The 26,041-nt window shown below is 37.3% G+C and overlaps 5 protein-coding genes across 8 annotated transcripts; 4 read left to right on the top strand and 1 right to left on the bottom strand.

Moving 5' to 3' along the window:
• On the top strand, positions 191-3,281 carry LOC105170469 (heat shock cognate protein 80). The gene is made up of 3 exons (XM_011091234.2): positions 191-404; positions 1,006-1,147; positions 1,245-3,281. Exons 1-3 carry the CDS (start codon positions 282-284, stop codon positions 3,077-3,079), a joined length of 2,100 nt encoding a protein of 699 aa, XP_011089536.1. The 5' UTR covers positions 191-281; the 3' UTR covers positions 3,080-3,281.
• On the top strand, positions 6,113-8,910 carry LOC105174135 (pyruvate decarboxylase 1-like). The gene is made up of 6 exons (XM_011096138.1): positions 6,113-6,649; positions 6,972-7,135; positions 7,268-7,918; positions 8,028-8,145; positions 8,367-8,555; positions 8,629-8,910. The coding sequence occupies exons 1-6, from the start codon at positions 6,113-6,115 to the stop codon at positions 8,797-8,799; spliced, it is 1,830 nt and encodes a 609-aa protein (XP_011094440.1). The 3' UTR covers positions 8,800-8,910.
• On the bottom strand, positions 9,723-10,265 carry LOC110012170 (ethylene-responsive transcription factor 13-like). The gene is made up of 2 exons (XM_020694944.1): positions 10,211-10,265; positions 9,723-10,102 (listed from the first exon to the last, which is right to left on the bottom strand). The coding sequence occupies exons 1-2, from the start codon at positions 10,263-10,265 to the stop codon at positions 9,723-9,725; spliced, it is 435 nt and encodes a 144-aa protein (XP_020550603.1).
• LOC105170477 lies at positions 10,060-15,268 on the top strand. Of its 4 annotated transcripts, none has more exons than XM_011091249.2 (5): positions 11,432-11,678; positions 11,720-11,772; positions 12,916-13,029; positions 13,142-13,432; positions 14,379-15,268. In XM_011091249.2, exons 3-5 carry the CDS (start codon positions 12,922-12,924, stop codon positions 14,961-14,963), a joined length of 984 nt encoding a protein of 327 aa, XP_011089551.1. In that variant the 5' UTR covers positions 11,432-11,678; positions 11,720-11,772; positions 12,916-12,921; the 3' UTR covers positions 14,964-15,268. The 4 variants fall into 4 exon arrangements, with proteins under 4 accessions (XP_011089576.1, XP_011089551.1, XP_011089559.1 ...); XM_011091257.2 differs by having other exon boundaries at positions 11,432-11,677; positions 11,721-11,804; XM_011091274.2 differs by lacking the exons at positions 11,432-11,678; positions 11,720-11,772 and adding an exon at positions 10,060-10,083.
• Positions 16,609-25,514, top strand: LOC105170503 (plasma membrane ATPase 1). Its single transcript, XM_011091286.2, has 22 exons — positions 16,609-16,989; positions 17,537-17,646; positions 17,937-18,056; positions 18,144-18,242; positions 18,465-18,602; positions 18,720-18,854; positions 19,283-19,462; positions 19,628-19,834; positions 19,935-20,054; positions 20,468-20,587; positions 20,728-20,850; positions 20,937-21,041; positions 21,125-21,269; positions 21,971-22,135; positions 22,236-22,474; positions 22,556-22,588; positions 22,679-22,760; positions 22,850-23,010; positions 23,151-23,363; positions 24,082-24,264; positions 24,966-25,141; positions 25,241-25,514. The coding sequence occupies exons 2-22, from the start codon at positions 17,593-17,595 to the stop codon at positions 25,335-25,337; spliced, it is 2,895 nt and encodes a 964-aa protein (XP_011089588.1). The 5' UTR covers positions 16,609-16,989; positions 17,537-17,592; the 3' UTR covers positions 25,338-25,514.

Genomic DNA, 26,041 nt, shown 5'->3' on the forward strand with positions numbered 1-26,041 from the left:
AAAAGGGGGGAAAAATAAATGGGGGGGGGGGGGGGGGGGGGGGGGTGTTGGCGGGTAAGCCGGGAAGGGGAAGCCTTTGGTAGGACCCAACTAAATCTTCTCAGCTCGAAGAAAAGTAAAAAACGTTGGAAGGATCTAGAAACCCTAGTGAGTGCGCTGCTATATAATGCCCTCCCTCTCCACCTCTTCACTCTGTGTCTTTTGGTCTTTCTTTGCTTTTAGAAACCCTAGCTCTCGTCTCTTTCTATTCGCCTCCTCAAGTGTAGAGAAACCGAGCTCCAATGGCGGAAACCGAGACGTTTGCCTTCCAGGCTGAGATCAACCAGCTTCTGAGTTTGATCATCAACACTTTCTACAGCAACAAGGAGATCTTTCTTCGTGAATTGATTAGTAACTCCTCTGATGTAAGTCTCTACTGGCTTTCTGTTTTGCGTAGATCCAACTGGTGTTCACTTGTTCGGATATTTGTATGAGCTGTTTTCTGTCCAAGCATGCATTGATTTGTTCATTAGATCTGGCACTTGTTAATTTGTCTATTTTAGTATCGTCTTCTTTGTTTCTGAATCTTTGATGTTTGTTCGCGTTAATCTGATATGGTATTGGAGAATTGAGGACACGTATGAACTGTGTATGATTGTACTATGTTGAAAGGCTTGATGGTAAAATAACAGATTGTAGTATGTTCCTCTTCTTATACATAAACGTACATCTTTTTGCACTCGCAGAAAATGTTCGTGTTGATTATGAACTTTATTTAACATCTTTTTCCTAAAATGCCAACGGCCATATGGTAGATTAGCTCTGTAGATGCAGCTTATGCTGTTTGTTATTGCCAATGTTGATATGCTCAAGGTTTTAGTTGCACAATACTGAATATGTGCGTTCTAGGATTGAGTTGTTACAAATTGTTGTGTGCCTTGTAGTGCCTACATTGTGTTTGGAGTCCTTTATATTGATTACATAGCACTAATTGTGGTTTCCTTAATGTGGAAATGACGCATCCAGGCTCTGGATAAGATTCGCTTTGAGAGCTTGACAGACAAGAGCAAGCTCGATGCTCAACCAGAGCTCTTCATCCACATCATCCCTGACAAGACCAATAATACCCTGTCAATTATTGACAGTGGTATTGGCATGACCAAGGCTGGTTAGTATCAGTCATGTGTTCCTTCTTTTGTCATTTGGCGTTTGGTTCTCATATTTTATTGTAAAACTGACTTTGTCACATTTGATTTTGATTTCAGATTTGGTGAACAATCTTGGTACAATTGCCAGGTCTGGAACCAAGGAATTCATGGAAGCCCTTGCTGCTGGTGCTGATGTGAGCATGATTGGGCAGTTTGGTGTTGGTTTCTACTCTGCTTACTTGGTTGCTGAGAAGGTCATTGTCACCACGAAGCATAATGATGATGAACAATATGTCTGGGAGTCCCAAGCTGGGGGTTCATTCACTGTTACAAGAGACACATCTGGCGAAAACCTTGGCAGGGGTACTAAGATCACTCTCTTTCTCAAAGAAGACCAGCTTGAATACCTTGAGGAGCGCAGACTGAAGGATTTGATCAAGAAGCACTCTGAATTCATCAGCTACCCCATCTCTCTTTGGGTGGAGAAGACAACAGAGAAGGAAATCTCTGATGATGAAGATGAGGAGGACAAGAAGGATGAGGAAGGGAAGGTTGAGGAAGTTGATGAAGAGAAGGAGAAAGCTGAGAAGAAAAAGAAGAAGATCAAGGAAGTGTCTCATGAGTGGAATTTGGTGAACAAGCAGAAGCCTATCTGGATGAGGAAGCCTGAGGAGATCACAAAGGAAGAATATGCTGCTTTCTACAAAAGCCTCACAAATGATTGGGAGGAGCACTTGGCTGTGAAGCACTTCTCAGTTGAAGGACAACTCGAGTTCAAGGCTATTTTGTTTGTTCCTAAGAGGGCACCTTTTGATCTGTTTGATACCAGGAAAAAACCAAACAATATTAAGCTCTATGTCCGTCGTGTTTTCATAATGGACAACTGCGAGGAGTTGATTCCCGAGTATCTAAGCTTTGTTAAGGGTATTGTGGATTCTGAGGATTTGCCACTAAACATTTCTCGTGAGATGTTGCAGCAGAACAAGATCTTGAAGGTCATCCGCAAGAACTTGGTGAAGAAGTGCATTGAGCTCTTCTTTGAGATAGCTGAGAACAAGGAAGACTACAACAAATTCTATGAGGCTTTCTCAAAGAACCTCAAGCTTGGTATCCACGAGGATTCCCAAAACAAGTCGAAGATTGCTGAATTGCTCAGGTATCATTCCACCAAGAGCGGTGATGAGATGACCAGCTTGAAGGACTATGTGACGAGGATGAAGGAAGGCCAGAATGACATCTATTATATCACTGGTGAGAGCAAGAAGGCTGTTGAGAATTCTCCCTTCCTTGAGAAGCTGAAGAAGAAGGGATATGAAGTTCTCTATATGGTTGACGCCATTGATGAGTATGCTGTTGGTCAATTGAAAGAATTTGAGGGGAAGAAGCTTGTGTCTGCTACCAAGGAAGGTCTCAAACTTGATGAGAGTGAGGATGAAAAGAAAAAGAAGGAAGAGTTAAAAGCCAAGTTTGAGGGCCTGTGCAAGGTGATTAAGGATGTCCTTGGGGACAAAGTGGAGAAGGTGGTTGTGTCTGATCGTGTAGTCGACTCTCCTTGCTGTTTGGTCACTGGAGAATATGGATGGACTGCCAACATGGAAAGGATTATGAAGGCACAAGCTCTTAGGGACTCCAGCATGGCTGGATACATGTCCAGTAAGAAGACAATGGAGATCAATCCTGAGAACCCCATCATGGAGGAGCTGAGGAAGAGGGCTGATGCTGACAAGAATGACAAGTCTGTGAAGGACTTGGTTATGTTGCTCTTTGAGACTGCCCTGCTCACCTCTGGGTTCAGCCTTGAGGATCCCAACACCTTTGGCAACAGGATCCATAGGATGTTGAAACTTGGGCTTAGCATTGATGAAGATGCTGGTGAGGCTGATGTCGACATGCCACCATTGGAGGATGCTGATGCTGATGCTGAGGGCAGCAAGATGGAGGAAGTTGACTAAACCTATTGTGCTTTGCATAGCAGTCCAGAGTTCCCTGTCTTTTTTTGGTTTTATCTTTTTGGCTTAAGAGTAAAATTAGACAATTATGATGTACAAGGTTTTTTCCGTGCTGAGAATGCCCGATGTTCTTTCTTATATGCTTGAGGTAGCTGGTTCTATTTTGAATATTTTCAGTGGTAATATAGTAGTTATTTTATGCAAATTGTTGGGTTTCTCTCTGTATCTAGGTTCTGTTGGCATTACATTTGCAAGAGGTGGGCGATCGTTCAGCGGTTAATTATGGCAATTTCGGTGCTGATCCCAGCAACTGCTAAAGGGTGTAGCAAGAAAAGAACCAGAGGAGAAAACATAGAAACGACAATTTCAAATCCTTTTTAAGTTCTGCGGAGCAAATATTATTCCACATGACATCAGAGGGTCTCTATTGATGCTTTTGTCATTATAAATTCCAAATTTTAATGAGTTTTATAAATTCTAAATTTTAATGAGTTTCATATGTTTTAGTAATCGTTTCATTGATTCGTCAATTAAATTATAAAAGATCACTCCTGTGACTTCAAATTGAAATGAAGGGGAGTTTACAACTAAGAGATGACATAAGAAGGGTCTTAGAATTTGATCGCATGGTCCTTGATTGAACTCTTGTAGAGTAATTTCACAATTCAAACTGTGATTAGCTAAAACCCTACTTTCCAAAAAGTTAAATCAATTCAACTATCAGATATTCACAAGCACATTCGCAGAAACAGAAAGCATACGGAGTTTTCTGAGAATCGATTTTGGAACCGAACATATTGTTCATAGCTGGAGTTGAATCAGCCAACTGCAATATTTAAAACCCCAAAACAAACTCGTCTTGGGGAGAAACATGAAACTTACATTCATATTCCAATCCCCCGCAGCGATTCTGAGGCAGTTTAGAGATTTTTCTTCGTTGTATATCTGGTACTCACCTCCCTCCCAACATAAATAAATAAACTGAACCAATGAAGAAAAAAAGGTTACGAGGGTAAAACTTTTGGGAAATTGCTACAAACAGTTGACAAATTTTGGGGCAATTTCGAGCCTTGGGTTGCATTGTCTTCTTCACCCTTGAGACGGGCGTCATGTACTTTTCATCTGATTACGAAGATTGCGAGGAGACGAAGGCCGCCGAATCGACGGTGGAGAGTGGCCTTTGCTGAATCATCTGCAATGCTGGAGGGCAATCGTGAGTCATCCGCATGTTGACATCCATGTCAGATAGAATGACGAGTCATCTGCCGACGTTGCCAGACCAATAGACACATAGGGCAGTCAGACGCGCATTGCGAAATGTGGCCCATAGATCATCTCACATGCTGTAGTCAGCTTTATTATCAACTTCAATTTATATATGTCTGAAAGAATGAGGATGAATAAGGAATCGTCGTGGTCCAATAATTTATTGTGAAAATTGTGTTCCCTTTGTTGTTTAGGTCTTATATTTTTAAAAAATAAAAAATAGTTTCTTAACTTGTGCATGTTTTTTTTTTTAATAACGGAGTCGTGGAATTCATTTTCTTTTTTATTTGATGAATTGGTTGACTTTAATTAACTACATACCTCTCAAGATTTCCATATCCTTTCTTAGATAATATAATCTTTTTTTTTTAGCATAGCGATCATATGTATATTTGTATATTATACGGAATTAATTAATATTCGATCATGTCAATAATTGATTCTTAAATTATAGGTATATTATAATTAATAACCAGCTGTACAGTATTTTTCAAATTAATAAGTAAGTTAGAAGGTACAATTTTTATTTTGAAATGTATAGAAAATATATAATTTTTCTGTAATTAGTCATCCTTTTTGAATTTTGTGTGAATCAAAATATAGTGTAAGTATAGTATATATGTTTACTATGTGGATTAATTTGAATTTGATCAAATTTAACCTAAGATACAATTTTTCGTCAAGAATTAGCTATGCTGATATAAAAATGACAAAATTATATTTTTAGCACCATAGGATATATAGAAGGTACAATACTTTTAGTTCTCTATTTCACGAGAATTTTAAAATGGTTCGAGAATTAAAAAAACTTGATACATTAATTTAGTCTCTATGCTTTATGAATTTTTCAAAATAGTTCTAAAAGTTGAAAAAACTCGACATATTTAATCTCATGTTCAAATTTATTTCAAAAATATAGGGCAAAGGCACGTGCAATACGTATGTTGATTAGCTAAGTTGTGTTAGCTTGATTGGTCATATACTCTACTAGACTAAAATTGTAATTTTACTTTTAAATATACATGTAAATTTTTGCAACTTTAAAAAATTGCCGTATATATCCCATATATATATATATCATGTCATATCCATTTCCACAAAATATCATATGAGATTTTCAATTTTAAATTTTACTACATTTTTTGTTCTTACTTAGTATATATAAAGGTAGAATATGACAAACTTTTCTAAAGTTTTTATCATAATTATAAATATCTCTTGTCTTTTAAAAAATTATCATTATCCTCAATTAGTCCATTTGGTTAGTCTCAGTAAGCTTTCATCTATATTTTTGTAGTGAATTGATCAAAACGTCTTTATGAACTATAAATTATAAATTTATTTATTATTAAAAAATTATATTTTTTTATGGACTAAGTGAATAATTTTTTTTATATTTTTTCCTTCAACCTCGTCCGATTTTTATACTTTTTTAATAAAAAAATACAGTAAAAGTAAAGTTAATTGATAATTCTAAATTTTCATCATTTTATCATGTATCAAAAAATATTTATAATTTTTTAATATTCGTAATTATATCAAAACTCATAATTTTTTTTATAATTATTTACTCTTAATATAAATATATAATATATACAAAGACTATATATATATATATATTCGTAGACTAAGCGCATGTAAAGGCTGGTTGCCACCCTGCACTGGAACTTTTTTACATGCCACATTCCTCACTCTCAGCTATATTAATGCTTCATATACCCTTTCCTCATTCCTCATAATTACTACTGCTTTTCTGCCTCACAAATCACAATGGACGCACCCACACCTGCACCCTCATTCCACTCTTCTAAGCCCGCCCCGTTTAACGACGTCGGCGCCCTCCCCTCTAACGGTATCGTCTCCACAATCCAGTTTCAGTCCTCTGCCGTACCGTTTAACTCCGCTGAGCCCACGCTCGGCCGCCATCTCGCGCGCCGCCTCGTTCAGATAGGTGTTAGCGACGTGTTCTCCGTCCCCGGCGACTTCAACTTGACATTGCTTGACCATCTCATAGCCGAGCCCGGGCTCAACTTGATCGGCTGCTGCAACGAGCTCAACGCCGGCTATGCGGCCGATGGCTATGCCAGGGCTCGAGGGGTTGGCGCATGCGTCGTGACGTTCACCGTTGGAGGTTTGAGTATTCTCAATGCGATCGCGGGGGCTTACAGCGAGAATCTCCCGGTGATATGTATTGTCGGAGGCCCAAACTCGAATGACTATGGTACTAACCGGATCCTACATCACACTATCGGATTACCGGATTTTAGCCAGGAGTTGCATTGCTTCCGGTCTGTTACTTGCTATCAGGTATATGTGTTTTCTGTATGCATTAATTATTTACCCTACTCTAATAGAGATATATATAAGCTTGAACAGACCATGACATGCACTCACTTGGGAATTCTTGTTTGGATTGAACTAATTATTACAGTCGCTATGTAAAAATTAATATACATAAAATTATTTAATTACACGATAAATATATTCATGTACTATCAATCTGATTTGAATAAGAATTTTCTGTGCTTAATGAGACAGTGACGCTCCTGTCATATAGGCGGCAATATCTTGGATTAAAACACAATTATCAAGTTGTCTTTTCTCTAAAATTAATTTTTGTTGATTTTAGGCGGTGGTGAATGATTTGGAGGATGCACATGAGTTGATAGATAGGGCGATATCCACCGCGTTAAAAGAGAGCAAGCCAGTTTACATAAGCATCAGCTGCAACTTGCCGGCGATTCCACACCCGACTTTTAGTCGTGAGCCCGTACCATTTTCTCTATCCCCCAAGTATATATATAAGCATCTATTCTCATCCTTTTATTTTCTTAATTCGTGGATTCGATTATGTTGCAACTCCAAGAGATCTTGTCAAAAACCTCGGGATTAGGTGTTTCAGGATGTTCATATCTTTTTTTGTAGATTGAGTAATCAAATGGGCCTAGAGACCGCAGTGGAAGCAGCAGTAGAGTTTTTGAACAAGGCTGTGAAACCAGTAATTGTAGGAGGGCCGAAACTGCGTGCTGCAAAAGCACGCGATGCCTTTGTTCAATTGGCCGATGCTTGTGGCTATGCCTTTGCAGTTATGCCATCAGCTAAAGGGCTAGTTCCGGAGGACCACCCCCATTTCATCGGTACCTACTGGGGGGCCGTGAGTACCGCCTTCTGTGCTGAAATTGTGGAATCAGCTGACGCTTACCTGTTTGTGGGACCGATATTTAACGACTACAGTTCGGTTGGATACTCTCTGCTTCTCAAGAAAGAGAAGGCAATTATCGTGCAGCCTGATCGTGTGGTCATCGGTAACGGGCCGACATTTGGATGTGTTTTGATGAAGGATTTCTTAATTGCTCTTGGAAAAAGGCTCATGCCTAATCGAACTGCTTATGAGAACTACCACAGGATCTATGTTCCTGATGGGCATCCTCTGAAAAGTGAGCCCAATGAGGCCTTGAGAGTAAATGTTCTGTTTCAGCATATTCAGAAGATGTTGTCCGCTGAGACAGCCATCATTGCTGAGACGGGAGACTCATGGTTTAACTGCCAGAAACTAAGATTACCAAAGGGATGCCGGTGAGCAATAGCCAGATTGCAAATATATATGTCACTTCTTTATCTGCAGTTTGGCTTGGATCTAATCTCTCCCTCTCTCTCTTTTTTCATGTTGGAATTTGAGTTGCAGGTATGAATTCCAGATGCAATACGGATCAATTGGTTGGTCGGTAGGTGCAACTTTAGGTTATGCGCAGGCAGTGCCGAATATGCGAGTGATTGCTTGCATTGGTGATGGTAGCTTTCAGGTACGTCACATAATTTTTACAGGAAATTCTATAGATTGGATTTGGTTAGACATAACCAATCATTTAGCAAGTGTAATGCCATATCATACGCGTATAGTTATGAAAGAGTGAGCTAGATGATTGGAGTGATTTGGCAAAACTTGGTTTACCTATTTCATTTTTTTGTTTGTTTGTTTGTTGATAATCTATGTTTTCACACAAATCTTGGTGAATGGGTGCAGATGACGGCTCAGGACGTGTCGACAATGATTCGATGTGGGCAGAAGAGTATTATCTTCCTGATAAACAATGGTGGATACACTATCGAGGTGGAGATCCATGATGGGCCTTATAACGTGATCAAGAACTGGAATTACACTGCCTTAGTTGAAGCAATCCAAAATGGTGAAGGCAACTGCTGGAGCACAAAGGTGAGTGATTGAGTTGTTGGTTTCATAAGTTTCAGCTGCTTGTCAATTAATGGATTTCCGACTCAACTTTTAGGTCCGATGTGAAGAAGAGCTGATTGAAGCAATTAAGAATGCTACAGAAGCCAAGAAAGACTGTTTGTGTTTCATCGAAGTAATTGTCCACAAGGATGATACAAGCAAAGAGCTTCTCGAATGGGGTTCCAGGGTATCTGCAGCTAACAGCCGGCCCCCAAACCCGCGGTAGACTGGCTAGGTTGAACCTGCAAACTGTGTATCCAATTAATCCAATCAATATCTGATGTGCAATTCCTGTTTACTTTTGTGCTATTTTTATTTGGTGCTATGTAATATATATTCCAACTTCTCAAGTTGTATTAAATGTCTCTGAGTATTGTTAAGAAACAATATCATATATTATACTTTACAACTCATAATTATAAAAACTTATAATATTTAATATAGTGAACATGCAAATATTTACCTTGTCCAATAGGGTAATACGTGAGAGAGGTGCTAACTACCCCATACAGGATCCGTGCAATTTTTGTCGAGTTGGGTCCCTGGACTGACCCGCCCTGTTCAACCTGGAATTGGGATTCGAATTATTAACTGTCGGATCTTCTTGAAGGGTGTCTATGAGATTTTGCCATGTGGGCCTTCTATGTACGGATATTTAAACCTATAAAAATACCACTGTCTGAGAGCATTTACTGTATATTGCATTTATTACTTATTCGACTATATCTAAACTTTCTAAATCGCTTTAGACCTCACTTTATACTAACTTAAGCATAGAGAAGCTTAGTTGGGGGCTTCCCAATAAACCTAACGAGCTTCTCTATTTTCAAAAACCACATTCCAAGTGATTTGAAATCGATTGCGACTCAATTTTCAGCCAATGAGGTGCACGACCCAACTAACATGAACTACCTAAATCAATACATACCAATCACATAATTGCACATGTTACCGAAAGAACCAAATTAAATTTTGGATGGTTAAGAAAAGAAGGTGCGATAATAATCAGCCATATTAACCAAAAATATAAATGCAAGCAACCGCAAGTTCTCAACTTGCATTTTCTTCAAAATATTAACTACATGCAAACTCAAACTTTCCATTATCTGCTTCCAGTATTACTTATTTCCGGCTAATTAAAATTCGAGTTTAAGCTCGTATCCACCATCGATTCTCCCCTTCTTCGGGCGGCCATCCATTGCTCCGGCCAATTGAACTGGATCCATCGGCTCCTCCGCCGGCCGCCGCCGAGCCAATAAGGTGCGGAAAATTGAGCCGCGCTCGTGAGCCACGCAAGTCGAAAGCCGCTTGGTCGTAAGCCAACGCCGCATCCTCCGGCGTCTCGTAGGTTCCCAGCCAAATCCTCGTGGCTTTTTTAGCAGAATCCCTTATCTCCGCCGCGAACTTCCCCCAGGGCCGCCGCCTCACCCCCCGGTACCGCCTCCACTCTCGATCACGTGGCGCTCCCGGCCCTGACTCCAGGCTATCACAGCCTACCGCGTCGCTCGAGGTAAAATCTCCGTTAAATCCTAGTCCCCCAAAGTTCTCAGCTCAGATTGAGCTGCTTATCAAGGTTGGGCTAGGGTTAGGGTTGTAAAAACACTCATCTGGAAAATCAGAATCGTTTAACAGATAACTCTGTATAGAATCAAGGAGGTAGCTGCCAGAATTTGAGACGGTTTCTGCATGCATTTTTCAGAATAGATTTTTAATTTTTCTTTTTGCTTTTTTGGGGTTGAGATGAAATAATCAGAAGGGTTTCAACTTGTCAATATATATTACACGGAGTGGTACTGTGTGCATAAATGCAACGTGCCCTAATTGTTAATTTAATCAATTTCTTTCTTTTAGTATTAATTTAGTGATTTCCATGAAGATCCCCAGGTCCACATGTTAGATTGCATGCATTTTTTTTTTATTTAATTAAACTTTTATTCTCTCTCTATATATTGTACTAATTAATTGAAGCTGACAAAATATATAATAATTATTCAAATATAAAATAAAAATCAAAATTTGAAATATAAGTATGCATGTGTTTATTTTCATATTAATTTCTTATAATTCGAAAAGTATGTATATTTGAAATTATATATATATATATATATATATGAATTAATCGGAGAATGTCACATTTGTTAATTACAACGAGACTCACGCTTATGACTTGGAAACATAATTAAATTTTTTTCGGACAAGTGGCAACATAATTAAATGGGGACAGTAGAACTAAAATGCAATTTTTTATTATAAAAAATGTACAAAATGGACTATAATTACGTGCCCAATTCGTCCTTAGTTACTCTAAAAGTTTGTTTTATTAGGCTGCAATATTTTTTATATATATATATAGTATACTTTATATTTGGTTGTTACAAACTAATTAATATATAGGAGGAGGTCGAAGACGTATGCGTGGTTCTTGATTATCGAAACGTACCATAAATCAAATTAAATTTTTTGTTTCCAAATATCATGTGATATATACTTGTGTTCTTGATTTTATTCATTTAGGATGTCTTTTTTTCTTTTTTTATGACTATTTTTTATATACATCATATTGAATCAATGATTAATTATTAAATTAAAAGTTACAAGTTTATTATATAATAATGTAAGACTTGAAATTATAATCTCGGAGATATATTTTAATAATTTTTTTTAATTTTTATATTAGAAATTGTTGTAAATTATAATAGCCACGTCAACTAATTATTCATGTAGTATATACATAGAGATCTTCCAACAAGATTTGGACTTGAAATGGGGTGACATAGAAAAATTATAAACAAAAGTGGCATATATATAATTATGAAAAAGTGTTACTTTTGCATCTTGAATTGAATATTAATGGGTTGAATAGAGAGAACGTTTTATTGAATGTAAGGGGGCGTAGCAGTAGCAGTAGCAGAGGCGCTTTTCTTGATTTTCTTTTCTTTTCCTTTTATTTGTTATTAATGAATGCTCATTCGTTCCTTTGAATTGAAGCATAACCAGAAAGAAAGAGAACGAAAGGAAGTTCCAATATTGCCCCACAATTGACACGAGATTTTGCTGTCGGATCTTACGCGACCCGACTTTACCTTCTCTCTGTGCTCAGAAGACTCTCTCTCTCTCTCTCTCTCTCTCTCTCTCTCGGGGCGTATTCTCTCTCTCTCTCTCTCTCTCTCTCTCTCTCGGGGCGTATTGAGCTTTTGATGTTAGTGTTATTAAACGCTAATTTTGATAGTGGTTTGTACTACTACTTATTTGATCTTATTGTTACCAGCTGTTTGACGGAATGTCTCACTGGCATAATTTGGTTTCTGATCGATTCTGGTTAGGAGGAGTTTTTTGCAAGTGCCATGGCCGTTTTTGGTGTGGATTGCTCGTACTCGAAATTAGTTCCTAAGCTGATTGCTAGTATTTCGACTTTGTTCAGTAGTGTAGCTTGTTCTGAGCTGATTTTGGTTTTAATTTAGTCTTATGTAGATACATAAAAAGGAATTGTGTTTGATTACGGAAAATATGTGTTTGAATTGGGATTTTTGGGGACGGATGCTGGATCTTGAAAATCATTCTCCAGTTTAAGTTATTGATTTTAGACACGGATGTAGTTTCATCGTCCCATTTCCATGCAGCAGGCCTCCTGATAGTCTTTAGACTTTGAGGCTGAAATTGGAGCAACTCTTTATGTGTCACCATAGAAGTTGTGGAAGAAATGTCAGGTGAAAAGATAATTAGTTTTTGGGAAATCTGATAAGAAATGATCATTAATGGAGAATTGTTACAACAACACTACTAATGTGGATTTTCTTGAATTGCTTGAAGCAACTGAGGTGCTTCAGCCGTAATTGCACACAGTTCTCTTTTTCTTTTTTCTTAGTTAAGAAAACAAATAGAGGAAGATTTCTGTCGTTGGAACAAGAAGAGAGCTTTGCCACAACAGTGCTAATTCTACAAGAATAAGAGTGCAGAGCCACATTATGACACATTGTTTTAAATTTAAATTTTACTAGAATATTTTTCTTTTACTACAATTAAGTCAGTGGGGAACACAGGCAGGACAGGATGGTTGGAAATCAAATTTAAAATATTTCGTGCTCATGCCATTTATCACATGGTTTCCAAGGAATGATAAGTACCAGCCTGCAGTTGAATTGCCACAGACTAAGATATGCACTCATCATGTAATCCTAATACCTTTCTGAAAAGCGCTTTAGGTATGGGTGTTTTTGCAGCCGGGGAGGTGGAAATCTGGAGCCTAGTGCTCTTAATATTATTTAAATAGTCAGATTATGTCATTTACGTTTGCTATTTTAGAGTTGTTGAGTTTGACCTTGGTGCAAAATTTGTCTTTCAGTAAATCATGGATCGTTGGAGTGGAGTCTTGAGAATTCAGTTGCATCCAGATACCAGCACTTTCTACAGAGTTGCAGCATCCCTCGGCCTCTCTTCTTCTCGGAAGAACCTTGCAGTTAGTATTATTATTTACATCTTTACTTGCATGGGCAAAACAGAAAGGACAGTGATATGCTTTATCTCAGACTTGTAGACCTAAAAGAAGTTGTAAATTTGATGTGAGGTAGGTACCTTCTGGAAATGCAATATTCTTCAGTGGAGATCGAGTAGAACGGACAGAAAATCCAGTCATTGAGAGATTATCTGATCCTCAGAAGATTGCTGAAATTTTAGTTTCAAAATTTGGCGGATCTATTAATGCTTATGTTGTGGAGGCTTCCATTTTCAATGGACCTTTTGCTGTTTATAAGGATTTTATCCCATCTGTAAATGAGCATGGAGAGCCAAAATCTTATGATGCCACTGGGTTCCCAGCTTCTACATCACTGGTACTGCTCTTGTCCAAGTTTCTTGCAGAGGTAAGACTCGCAGAGTTGTCTTAACTTTCCGATGTCTCCCTCCAGATTATATATCTTCCAATCAACTTGTCAAAACTCCCAGGTGATTTCCGAAAGAAAAAAGAAAAACACAAATCTATTTGCTTAAGTTGAGAATTCTTTTTTAGGACCTATCAGTTCCCTGTGGTCAGGTGATAGCATGGCATTCAACTTATGTGTGTAGTTCAAACTGATGAGAAGATATAAGTTCCCATTTCTTTATTTGGTGGAAACTGTAGAAGAAAAGGAGGAAATTCTGGTGCTCAAGAAGGAAATTTACAACTCCAAATGAGACACAAATAGTTTCTTCTTGTTCCTCTCACCGAGGCTCCCTGGCAGTTCTACGAAGCATGAGATATGTCTCCAGTTAATTTTGATGTCAATATCGAGTCACTGATGATTAACGTTACTAAGTATCGGAACATAAGATTGTGCCACTTGGTTGACAAAGAAATCCCACGCTTTACAGTTACCTTTTGCAATAAACTCTCCATGTTTTTACTCTGTTGCTTGTTTGATCAATCTAACTCATTTCAACATGTATCATAGAACTGCTCAAAATTAGATTCCAGATTGGGTGTGTGGTTATTCTGTCATCTACTCAGATAAAACAACACCAGCAACAAGTTTCATAAATTTTTTCTTCTCCTTCAGTAATCGACTATTTTTCTGTTATTTGTGTATCTAGGACAAATAGATGTTTCATGGTTCTTACTCCATCTTTTATGTATATGTATACTTTTACTACCGTTATTATTTGTATCACTAGTATTTCTGCACTTTCGGGACATAGGACGTGGGTGCATGTGGACAATACTGCATTAGCTCATCTAAGACTCACTTATGATGCTACTATTTTGCTGATTCACATGCCTCTATCTTTATACTTTTTGCTACCAGTGATATCTGGGATTTGCTGCTGATGCAGGCAAAAAATGTCATTTTGGGGAAACAGAAAGAACCATACCAGGCTGAACAATCATCCTTTTTGTGCAAACCGAAAACAGCACTTCTTGGATTTAGTAAGGGCGGTACTGTACTGAACCAGCTCATAACTGAGTTTGGGTACTCCGAAGTCCAATCCACAGAATTCTCCACTAAAGCAAACAAAATTGTGTCAATTGTTGGACTTGCTGCGAACGAGGACGAGCGGATTATACCCACCTCAAAAGAGGACCTCTTCAACAGCATAGCTGAAATTCATTATGTGGATGTTGGCTTAAACTGTGAAGGAGCTTATCTCACTGATAAAGACGTGATTGACAGAATTTCCGAACACCTCACTCAAAGAGCTTCCGGCATCCGATTTTTTTTCCATGGAACACCCAGACAATGGTGTGACGAGAGGCGAATTTGGATCCGTAAGGAGAAGGACGCCCTAGTTCGACTCCTCAAGAAAGCTGCTCATAAGAATATGGGAAAATTACATCTTCGTGAACGATTATACTTTCCTGGTAAACTTCCTGATCTGCCGATGCATTTTGAAATTCTCGACATTATGGATGTCAGTTAAGTGAAGTAATCCCATTATAAATGTATCCAGTATTTGGTGTTTGCCGTCGTCTCTGTTTCATCAGCTTAATCTCGTTGTACAGCATAGGGAAAGGAATTGCGTTTTTCAGTAGCCACAGTTCAGTTTATCACATCAGTCTGAAGATTTACTGTTGTATAAATATATCGATGACAAAACCCCCAGAGATTAAACATAAATATGTAAGATGTTGTATTAAACCAGTGTAGGAGGTAGAAATAGTTGGCCCAATGCATTAGGACTCGGTGTGCAAGCATTTGGAACTATCACATTTATTCTATTGCGCTGCTGTAGCATTGCAATATGGCGATCTGTTTACCAATGTTTTGAAGCATTTTTTTTTCAAATCTAGGGCAAAATAGGTTTTTTCCCCCTCCATCTTTTCAAATTACAATAATTAAGAAAAAACTCAAAGAAAAAGAAGAAGAAAGTACGATGAATAAAGGAAAGAATAATCAATAATTCTTAGTATGGTGGTTAAGATTGAGATCTTGTAAAAAAAATTAAAATTATGGGTTCGGGTCCTCAATACATCTCCAAATATATTGTATTAATCATGTAATTTTTTTAAAAAAAATAAAGAATGAAAGAAGAAAAGTTTATTAGTTCAAATAGACTTTTGTTTTTCTTAAAGAACAAAAGAGCGTGGGAGAATTTTGTAATATAGATGTAAATAGGTGTCAATATAAATACTGAACAAAAAGACACGTAAAAAATTATATCACATTAATTGGTTTTTATATAGGAGGATAGATCAAATTGTCTACACCAAATGGACATACCATTTTGATTTAAGCAAGAAAATGTTTTGTCATTACTGTAGTTATGAATTTATTAGGTAGGTTAGGGGCATCTTCTAGTTCTACAAATGATAAGTACAACGGAACATTGTACTTGCAATTACTACCATATTATATTGCAACTACGTTTTCTTCGCATTGTGTTCTTAGATTTATTTTCTTGTCCTAAATATTTACCTGTGTATACATTTATTTGTCTTTCCGTTTTGTTGGATTATATTTCAATTTTAGATACCTCACAAAAAAAATATAAAAATAAATTAAACAAAAAAAATCTAATAGCTACTTCGTCTTTATTTAAATTTTTAAAATATGATATGAACGATGTTGAAAAAAATAAACATGTCTTATTAGTTTTGAGGTATTTATGTATCGTTATTCAATTAATTCGTCATTTTCTTAATTTAATTATATCAAACTCTTTGATTTATTTATCATTCAATTATTTACGTGATTATTATTTTTAAACATGAATTTATTATTTTGTGGCAGACGTAGCTAGTAGGACATGAAAAACACTTAATTAATTTGGTTTATTAAGTAAAACTCTTTTAGACAAATTAATTAAATAGTAGGGTATTGCATCTGACAAAAGTAATCCAATAGTTTTATAGAGACAATAAATTAGAATAAATTAAGCGAAGTATTATAATGTCAAATTATTGAAAACTCAAAATAGAAAATCATCGTAAACTAATTTAAATAATATTTGTACTAATATTACGATCTTGAAGTCGTTGAATCCTATGTTATTTCGCGGGGGAATTAAACATCCAAATTGCTCATTTCTCTGTCTATTTCCTTTTTTTTAAAAATTTTTTCTTCACTCTTCCGCGACGCAGAACAAGAAAGATTCTTGGCACAGGCAATGATCCTCTTTCATGGCCGGCTATTCGGACAAATTTTTTGTTGCCATATGGCAAAAATTTTATTCTTGTTCTGCATGCATTCTTCTGTCTTCAGTGTTCTTTTCCGTGTACGGCTATTGCCGGGCTCGTTGAATCCAAAGTGACGTTGATTGCTTCCTCCCCATCCGCATAAAAATGGGCTTGTATTTATTTCTCAACTTCCATTCTTGTTGTACTCTGCCACTCTCTGAAAATCGCCAAACCCAAGTGTTTGGCTGGTTTACTGAGGGCCCTTGTGAGAAATTTTGGGTGATAATTTCGTGCTACATCCATTGAAGCATTCATTTAGCGTTTGAGGAGGTAGAAATTTTGTCCCTTTTTCTTTCATGGATTTGTTTTTCTGGGGACATTGTGCTTGTAGTAAAGTAAGAAGTCAGAGTCTGCTTTTGTTATATGTATCCTGTTAGAGTTTTGTGTTTCCTTTCTTGATTTGTCTTTTATTACTGTAGTCGATTAAGCTCATATCTACGATTAGCTGTATTGGGATCGATGGGATTGGATTTTGTTGTCTTATTAGTTGACATTTGATTGTGGTAAGGTGGAAGTTTGATAATGTAGGGGGAGAACACTTCTTGAATTTCTTTAGTCATGGCATGATTGGATCATAGATTTTCCAAAGAATCACTCTCATATGTGGCTTCAGAAGAAAACGATGAAGTTGTTAAAGCGTATAATCGTACTGATTGACGTTAGCAAATTGTTGGTCCTCAGTTAAAGAAGTTATTAAGTCCACTTTTACTTTTCAGTGAAAATTCCGACATGCAATGTTTGCAATTTGTCTATGATGCATTTGACTGTTAGAGATGAATTGCAGAGAATATGTTTAATTGTTGGTTGAAAAATGCAGGGCCTTGAAAGGAGGCTTGCTGGTTGGTGAATATATTTGCCAAAGGAGATCTAAGAATGGATGAAAAATCTGTAGCGCTAGATGCTGTTCTTAAGGAAGAAGTAGACCTGGTATGATTGAATTCTCTAGAAGTGCTTCAAGATTATGTTATTACAAGAGCTAAATGTGCTTCAGATGAGTAAAATTTGTAAGTTTAAATCTACCGAAGTAGGATTCTACAGCTATTTCACTGCTCTCTTGAAAAGTTATGCCTACATATCTGTAAGCAAACAAAATTGAACTAGTTGAGGGAATATCACTCAGAAGTACGATTAAGGTTGATGTGTAAGCAGTTTTTATCCTCAATTATTTATTTATTTATTTATTAATTTTGTTGATTATTCTGGACTGTTTTATGCAGGAGAACATACCCCTTGAAGAGGTTTTTCAATGTCTTAAATGCACACGAGAGGGCTTGAGGGCGGATCAAGTTCAGAAAAGACTGGAGTTGTTTGGATACAATAAGCTTGAAGAGAAAAAGGTTGGATATCTGTTTGATATCCTGTTTCTCATCTGTCTGTTCTTTTATTTGACGCTTGATTCCTCTTATCCTTCCTGATTTCCACAGGAAAGCAAAATTCTAAAGTTTCTGGGTTTTATGTGGAATCCTTTATCGTGGGTGATGGAAGCGGCAGCTGTAATGGCCATTGCTCTTGCACATGGTGGGGTAAGAGTATTCTAACTCTTATTACATCTGATCTTTTTATGTCAGTTGAACTTTTTCCAGCAACCCTGAGTTAAATGGTTGAACGTCACCTAGAAATCAAGAACCAGAAGAATTTTCTCTTTTCAAGTTTCAAGAATTATTTTCAGTTGAGAAATAGATTTAACTGCTGAGAAGAAAAATTTAAAAATAAATATTGAATGTTGACAAGTCTCATATGTGCAGAACAAGCCCTCTGATGTTCCTGACTTCTTGGGCATCATTATCTTGCTCTTTATCAATTCCACAATCAGTTTTATCGAGGAAAATAATGCTGGCAATGCAGCAGCTGCTCTTATGGCTCGACTGGCTCCAAAAGCCAAGGTTTGTTCTTCGACAAATTTTGCCAGCCAGATTAGTTGCATCTTTCATTAGCTCACCTCATATGCCCTGCATATTTTGAACATTGAAAACCAGTGATGCTATCTGAATCATGTCCAGGTTCTACGAGATGGAAAGTGGAGTGAGGAAGAAGCTGCAATTTTGGTTCCTGGTGATATTATTAGTATCAAACTTGGAGATATTATTCCAGCTGATGCACGTCTTTTGGAAGGAGATCCTCTTAAGATAGACCAGGTGCTGAATATGCACAATAACTTGAATTTTTAACCATAAAGCACTGGCTTCCAAGTCACAACACTTTAGCAATATGGATGAGTTGAAATCACAAATTCAGTTTTCATGTACAGGAGAGTCAATTAAGAGATTGCATAAAGCTTGCTGCATCTTATTGAACAGATATAGAAGCTAATGCATGTTCGTTGTAGATATACACGTTAAAATTTGGAACTGATAAATAAGGAACAAATTTCAAAATCATTTGTATGAAGAAGAGCATACTCCATTCAAGTTTACCAGTCAGAGATTTTATTTTCTCTAGGCATCTGAGTTGCTAGAACAAATTCTACCACTTATTTTCTGTTTGAAGCATCATCATGGATTTAAATGGTTTGTCCTGAAGTGACCTACAATTATGGGCTTTAAGTTTTTCAGTTTCTGTGCAGTCTGCTCTTACCGGCGAGTCACTTCCTGTGACCAAGAATCCTGGTGATGGGGTGTATTCAGGTTCAACATGTAAGCAGGGAGAAATTGAAGCGGTGGTTATAGCAACTGGAGTACATACGTTCTTTGGTAAAGCTGCTCATCTTGTAGAGAACACCAACCATGTGGGGCATTTTCAGAAGGTGCACCTCTGATACTTTTGCATTCAAAAAGAAGAAATTATTGGACAACCAACTGCAGTTTTTGAAATAGGTTTAGCAATGACTAGAAACTTATATAACATAAAAATAACAATGCTAAAGCCTTGTTAGATCCCCTAAAGCTAAATGTTATTTTCTCATGGCCAGGTTTTAACCTCAATAGGGAACTTCTGCATTTGCTCAATTGCAGTTGGAATGGTGATTGAGATTATTGTAATATATGGCCTCCAGGAGAGACCATATCGTCCTGGTATTGATAATCTTCTCGTATTGCTCATTGGTGGGATTCCCATTGCAATGCCAACTGTTCTTTCTGTTACCATGGCGATTGGATCACATCGCTTATCTCAGCAGGTAAGATGACCACAAGAACATCTTAAGTATAGTGCCATAATCAAATTCATTAAGGCAGATAGAAGAATTAACAGGAGATTGTTTGCATTTTCTAATTCAGGGTGCCATAACAAAGAGGATGACAGCGATTGAGGAAATGGCTGGGATGGATGTTCTTTGCAGTGACAAAACGGGAACCCTGACTCTGAACAAACTTACTGTGGACAAGAACATGATTGAGGTAAAACTTGCTTTACTCCCCTGAAGATGAATGTACCAAATCACTTACTCCCATGAAGAAGAATGCACCAAATATGTTTGAAAAAGAAGCATGCATTCTTTTACTGAAAGTATATGTTTTTTCTATTATTTTGTATTATTAAGATAGATTAAAGAACTAGCAACGCTCATGATCCAAAAACTGATACATATGCAAAAATGATTTCTACATCCCATGCTTCATCAATGTGAGGAATACCTGTATTCAGATCTGTATCTCTGATATAGAATAAACCTTAATTCAACTGAATCACATTTGTTTTTCTTTTAAAATGAATGGATTTTTCTTTTAATAACTATGTGGTACTTCCAGAAACTAGAATAAAAATGCAAATTTGGGATACAGCCTGTTCTGATGCCAACATGTCCTAGCAGGTTTTTGCCAAAGGAGTTGACAAGGACACGGTGGTCCTGATGGCTGCAAGAGCATCAAGGTTGGAGAATCAAGATGCTATTGACACTGCAATTGTATCAATGCTGGCAGACCCAAAGGAGGTATTGTATTTGGCTCTTGTTACAGCAAGATTTGTGGTTATTTACATGATCCAATGATTTGGAACTTCCATGGATTTAGATGCTTATGATTCTTGACGAGTACTGAAAATGTACTTTCCAATTTAATCATTTCCTGTAAGGCACGTGCTAGGATTACGGAAGTGCACTTCCTTCCGTTCAATCCAACAGACAAGAGAACAGCTCTAACATACATAGATGAGGCTGGTAAAATGCATAGGGTGAGCAAAGGAGCACCGGAACAGGTAGCATATTTGGATTAAGTTTTATTCTTCTTGGTTTCTATAACAGTGATTCCAGGATATCTCAGTTCTAACATGATGGTTTCCAGATTCTTAATCTAGCACATAACAGATCAGAAATTGAAAGAAGGGTGCATTCCATAATTGACAAATTTGCCGAACGAGGTTTGAGGTCCCTTGCAGTTGCACGCCAGGTGATAGATCTTTCATAGATGCTTTTTGTGCAACATCAGTATCTCTCTTTTGCCTGTCTTTACACACCAGTGGGAACCTGTAGGAAGTACCAGCTGGCAACAAAGACAGTCCTGGTGGTCCCTGGGAATTTGTTGGCCTTCTCCCACTCTTTGATCCTCCTCGTCATGACAGTGCCGAAACAATTAGCAGAGCCCTGGATCTTGGTGTGAGTGTTAAAATGATAACAGGTAGGCATCACTGCTTATTCTCGTCCAAATGTGCTTGCTTTAGCTCCAATAATTTCTGTAATTAATATTTATATGAAATGTCTAGGAAGGGAAGAAAACTCAACTGAGATATGCAATGGATAACCTAGTTTGTAAGCATTGCACCTTAAAAACTTCTTATTGGGTCTTAGGAGCCTGAATGGTGCTATATTTAGTATAACATTGATGGCAGTAGCTCTTTATCAACCGGCGTTCAGAACTAAGTCAGGCTTCATTGATTTCCCATGTTCTGGAGAGAATCTCTAACTACAGCTGCATCACAAGCAGTTTATTATGATCTCATGAGCTGTTTGTTTGAGAGTCCGCTAACTTTACTATTGTTCTCTTTTCTTCATTGATGATGATTTTGGTCTCATGACTTTTACATGCTCATAGAAGAGATACTTTAATGGCATCTAAAAGGGTATATAAGATGCTGGACAAGGCGTCTAGCTTTAATCAATTATGTCTCAGAACTTGTATCTAGTTTTGCTTATCATCATGATAATTTTTTGTCCTCTTTCCAATAGATTTAAGATTTAAGCATGTGAACAAAAAAGTTAGATACTAAGTAATATCATTTCTTCCAACCCACAGACGTATGGCATCTTTTCTTCAAACTGCAATAGCTTGGATGCCTTGTAATAAAATTAATAAAGGTCTCCTGCTGGAAACTTTTGCAGGTGACCAGTTGGCAATTGCTAAGGAGACGGGAAGACGGCTTGGGATGGGCACAAATATGTACCCTGCGTCCTCTTTGCTTGGTGATGGTAAGGATGAAGCTAATGCAGCTCTACCAGTTGATGAACTCATTGAGAAGGCGGATGGTTTTGCTGGTGTGTTTCCAGGTATGTAATGTTGGACAATTCCCTCATTGTATATCGTGAACTAAATAGACAATTGTCAATTGCTTCTCTCCGAACTCTGATTTCAATGTATTGCCTGCAGAACATAAATATGAGATTGTGAAAAAATTACAAGCTAGAAAGCACATCTGTGGAATGACTGGCGATGGTGTAAATGATGCACCTGCCCTAAAAATAGCTGATATCGGAATTGCTGTAGCAGATTCCACTGATGCTGCCCGTAGTGCTTCTGATATAGTTCTGACAGAGCCAGGATTAAGTGTAATCATCAGTGCTGTCTTAACAAGCCGTGCAATATTTCAAAGAATGAAGAATTATACGGTGATGTAACTTTTCAGTATGTTCCATTCAGTTACTGAGAAAAATTGCAGTAAGAGACTAAAGTTCCAATTTTTTCTCCAGATATATGCTGTGTCTATCACCATACGTATAGTGGTAAGTTTCTGTTTAAAAGTACACGGACGACATAGTACACTTGGAAGAATAACATGGTCTCGTCTCATGTTGCTAAAACATTACTTGTAGTTGGGATTTATGCTGCTCACAGTGTTCTGGAAATTTGACTTCCCTCCTTTCATGGTTCTCGTCATTGCAATTCTTAATGATGGTTAGTCATTTTGGTTCTAGGAATTTGACTCACCATAGTTATATGAAACTCTGTTTGTGCCTGTTGTCTGAGATAAAGACTATTTCCAGGGACAATCATGACAATATCTAAAGACAGGGTCAGACCCTCTCCAGTTCCAGACAGTTGGAAGCTAAGTGAGATTTTTGCCACTGGTATTGTCCTTGGAGGTTATTTGGCTTTAATGACCGTTATATTTTTCTGGGCTGCATATGAAACAAACTTCTTTCCGGTAAGCCATCTCTCAGAACTGCATTCTTGAAAAGCTCTAATCTTTTAAGTCTTATTCCCTTCTCAATTATCATTTGTTTAATAAAGGCAAAAGCACTTTGTTTCTCTTTCTGCATTATTATGACTATTTGCCATCTGTAGAACACCTTCCACGTAAGGAACTTCAACCGCCACCTCCGCAACATGTCAAATGATTCACAAGCCAAACCTCTCAATGAAATGATGGCATCGGCAGTTTATCTTCAAGTCAGCACCATCAGCCAGGCCTTAATTTTCGTAACTCGATCAAGAGGAATTTCTTTCATGGAACGCCCTGGTCTCCTGCTTGTGACTGCCTTTATAATTGCACAACTGGTAATAACTTAGACACCGTTAATTTTGGACTTATTTCACAATAGGTTGAAACCAATGGTTATTGTGAGTATGGGGTCGTAACATGTGGCTTGTGGAAAGAGAAACACAAAGATGGAATAGACTAATTAATGTATTACCACTTTATTACGTGCACTCCTTTGTGAAAGCCTTTCCATCTGTCCTTAGCAGATTTATGCACATTGCATATATTGTGATCACTTTTGCTAGTAACCAAACAAGCCAGAGTTTCACAAAATCATGTCAATTACAAATACCTTTTGTAACATGTCACCGCAAGCTCACTCCTCCTTCACTCCATGCACCGCAAACCTAATTGGCAATTGTAAGAGATTTAAGCTGAGTTCACCACTAGAACCTTCATGCATGGATTAAATTGATCATATTTCTTTTAGAAACGTCTATTGGAACTTATCTGTTTTTTGTTTTTCTTTATAAACACAACTAATGGAAGTTCCCCGATAAATTTTCAAAATTCTGAGTCTTCATCTTAATTTCTTGATTTAATATCAAACATAAAATTGAAAAAACAATCTTTTGCTCTGTAGATTTCTGTAGTTTTAATCATCTGATAGCCTTTCCACTATGACCATGTCTAATTCAGAGATGAAATTTATTGGGATAGACCATATGTTCCATCTGTTTACATATATTAAATTAAATACCAATTATTTTCATTGACTGCAACATCCTTTTGCAGGTAGCAACCATTATATCTGCCACAGCAACTGTGAAATTTGCTGGAATCAGAAGCATAGGTTGGGGCTGGACAGGAGTGATCTGGCTATATAATTTTCTGACTTATCTACTTCTTGATCCCATTAAATTCGCCGTTAGATATGCACTCAGTGGAAGAGCTTGGGGTCTGGTGCTGGAAAAACGAGTAAGTCTTTTCTAACCACATTTGGTTAATATTCATTTTGCTGGTTTAATTCCTAGTTTTCCAGTATTGACCTAACTAGTTACTTTGAACTTCCAAGTTCCAGTGTTCCACTGGCCAGGAACAATTGTCATGGTCTTTTTACTGTCCTTGAAAATAGTTTATCCATTAATCTATTGATATCAAGAATACAGTCATTCCTGTGTGAAGTTGGATAGAACAAGGCATCTCTCTTTTTGCCTTTGGAATTCAGTCAAATATATCCATCTATGAAAAAATTGGTCGCGATGGTTCAGTGAAGGGCTATAGGAAGAAAAATGGTTGTGAGAGATTTCCTTATTGTTATTGGTATCAAATAACAAACATACTGTCAGCCCCACATGAAATGTATAAGAAACTTAACTGGTTTATAAGGTACGATGCACTCCTTAAGCAATTTGAGTTCACCATATGCGCAAAGTGATGATAAGCGCTAAATAGTTGCTAGTTCATTCCATGGTGTCAAAGTCTTGATTGTGCACCACTACCCCTGGATTCGGGGTGTGATACACGTGTTGTTATTCTTGAAATTACATGTAATTTTGGATTTTTATAATCTATTAGGAAAGTATTCTCCATTTGTTCTGTTTCTCTAGTGTTCTCCACTGACATTAAGGATCTATATAGTGATCTGAAATGAGACTTATCTTTTTTCACCTTCCCAGACTGCATTCTCCACCAAAAAGGACTTTGGAAGGGGAACACGTGAGGCTGCATGGGCAGCTGAACAACGAACGCTGCATGGGCTTCAATATGCTGAACGAAAAATGTTTGAAAAGAGCAGTTTTGGGGACATCAATCTCATGGCAGAAGAAGCTAAACGACGTGCAGAACTTGCAAGGTTAGCCATTAGCATACATGATAGAAACATGGTTTATCTGCGGATTCTAGGTCATTGCATCATTTCTTTTGTCTAATAGCAGCATTGATGATATTGCAGGCTGAGAGAGATCCACACTCTGAAGGGCAGGGTGGAGTCTTTCGCCAAGCTAAGGGGACTAGACATTGATGCTATGAACCAGCACTACACTGTTTAACTTTGTCCACAGCTTCCACTTTTTTCTTCCTTTTTCTTTTTTTATAATTTTCCTTTCACGTTGTCTCTGGTACTTCATTGCCCTGTGTTTCGTGGATTTTTCTGTTTCTTTTTCTTTTGTTTGGATCATTGTATTTACATTAACTTTTTAGTTGTTGAAATTCCATTGATTGACAAAGACATAATTGTTCAGTTCAAATTCCATGACACTGTAGTGACATTTCATAAACCATCTTTTTTTCACTTGTGTGGAGTAAATCACCCAAGATTACAACTACTTTTGGAAAATATTAAGGATTAGCAGAAACATCTATCAGCTTTATAATAATTAGGTCATGTGAAGTCACGAGACTTCTCAGTCAAAAAATAATTTTTACCCTTCGGACCGTGGAGAAAGAGATTTATAAAATGAGGAAAAGATAAAAAAACTTTCAAGAAAGTCAAATGTTCCTTGGAAAATTTTGTATTCTTGAAATGCTATGATTGGTTGGTTTGCCAGAATAAGCAAGGCTATGGACATCGTTGTGTGTATCTATATATTGGCAGAAAACAAGAAGAGTTTTTGATGTAGAAGGAAGAACAACGTATGCATGAAAAATGGTATTATAGGAAATATGAGCATGCAAGAAAGAGATTTAAGATCATCATCACCTTAAGTCAAAGCGAAGCCAGGAATCTATATATTTTTAATTCCTTGCTTGTTTT

This window comes from Sesamum indicum, linkage group LG1 (assembly GCF_000512975.1).
Source record: "Sesamum indicum cultivar Zhongzhi No. 13 linkage group LG1, S_indicum_v1.0, whole genome shotgun sequence".
Taxonomy (NCBI): domain Eukaryota; kingdom Viridiplantae; phylum Streptophyta; class Magnoliopsida; order Lamiales; family Pedaliaceae; genus Sesamum; species Sesamum indicum.

Excerpts from the sequence above, each read along its gene's own strand:
- LOC105170469 (XM_011091234.2), top strand. The coding sequence starts at position 282 with ATGGCGGAAACCGAGACGTTTGCCTTCCAGGCTGAGATCAACCAGCTT. Across the intron at positions 405-1,005 it reads TGATTAGTAACTCCTCTGAT|GCTCTGGATAAGATTCGCTT; the intron begins GTAAGTCTCTAC and ends TGACGCATCCAG. Across the intron at positions 1,148-1,244 it reads TATTGGCATGACCAAGGCTG|ATTTGGTGAACAATCTTGGT; the intron begins GTTAGTATCAGT and ends TTTTGATTTCAG.
- LOC105174135 (XM_011096138.1), top strand. The coding sequence starts at position 6,113 with ATGGACGCACCCACACCTGCACCCTCATTCCACTCTTCTAAGCCCGCC. Across the intron at positions 8,146-8,366 it reads TTGGTGATGGTAGCTTTCAG|ATGACGGCTCAGGACGTGTC; the intron begins GTACGTCACATA and ends GAATGGGTGCAG. Across the intron at positions 8,556-8,628 it reads GCAACTGCTGGAGCACAAAG|GTCCGATGTGAAGAAGAGCT; the intron begins GTGAGTGATTGA and ends CTCAACTTTTAG.
- LOC110012170 (XM_020694944.1), bottom strand. The coding sequence starts at position 10,265 with ATGCATGCAGAAACCGTCTCAAATTCTGGCAGCTACCTCCTTGATTCT. Across the intron at positions 10,103-10,210 it reads CCTCCTTGATTCTATACAGA|GATTTAACGGAGATTTTACC; the intron begins GTTATCTGTTAA and ends TTGGGGGACTAG.
- LOC105170503 (XM_011091286.2), top strand. The coding sequence starts at position 17,593 with ATGGATGAAAAATCTGTAGCGCTAGATGCTGTTCTTAAGGAAGAAGTA. Across the intron at positions 22,589-22,678 it reads CTATCACCATACGTATAGTG|TTGGGATTTATGCTGCTCAC; the intron begins GTAAGTTTCTGT and ends CATTACTTGTAG. Across the intron at positions 25,142-25,240 it reads CGACGTGCAGAACTTGCAAG|GCTGAGAGAGATCCACACTC; the intron begins GTTAGCCATTAG and ends ATGATATTGCAG.
- LOC105170477 (XM_011091274.2), top strand. The coding sequence starts at position 12,922 with ATGGATCGTTGGAGTGGAGTCTTGAGAATTCAGTTGCATCCAGATACC. Across the intron at positions 13,030-13,141 it reads CTTCTCGGAAGAACCTTGCA|GTACCTTCTGGAAATGCAAT; the intron begins GTTAGTATTATT and ends GATGTGAGGTAG. Across the intron at positions 13,433-14,378 it reads TGTCCAAGTTTCTTGCAGAG|GCAAAAAATGTCATTTTGGG; the intron begins GTAAGACTCGCA and ends CTGCTGATGCAG.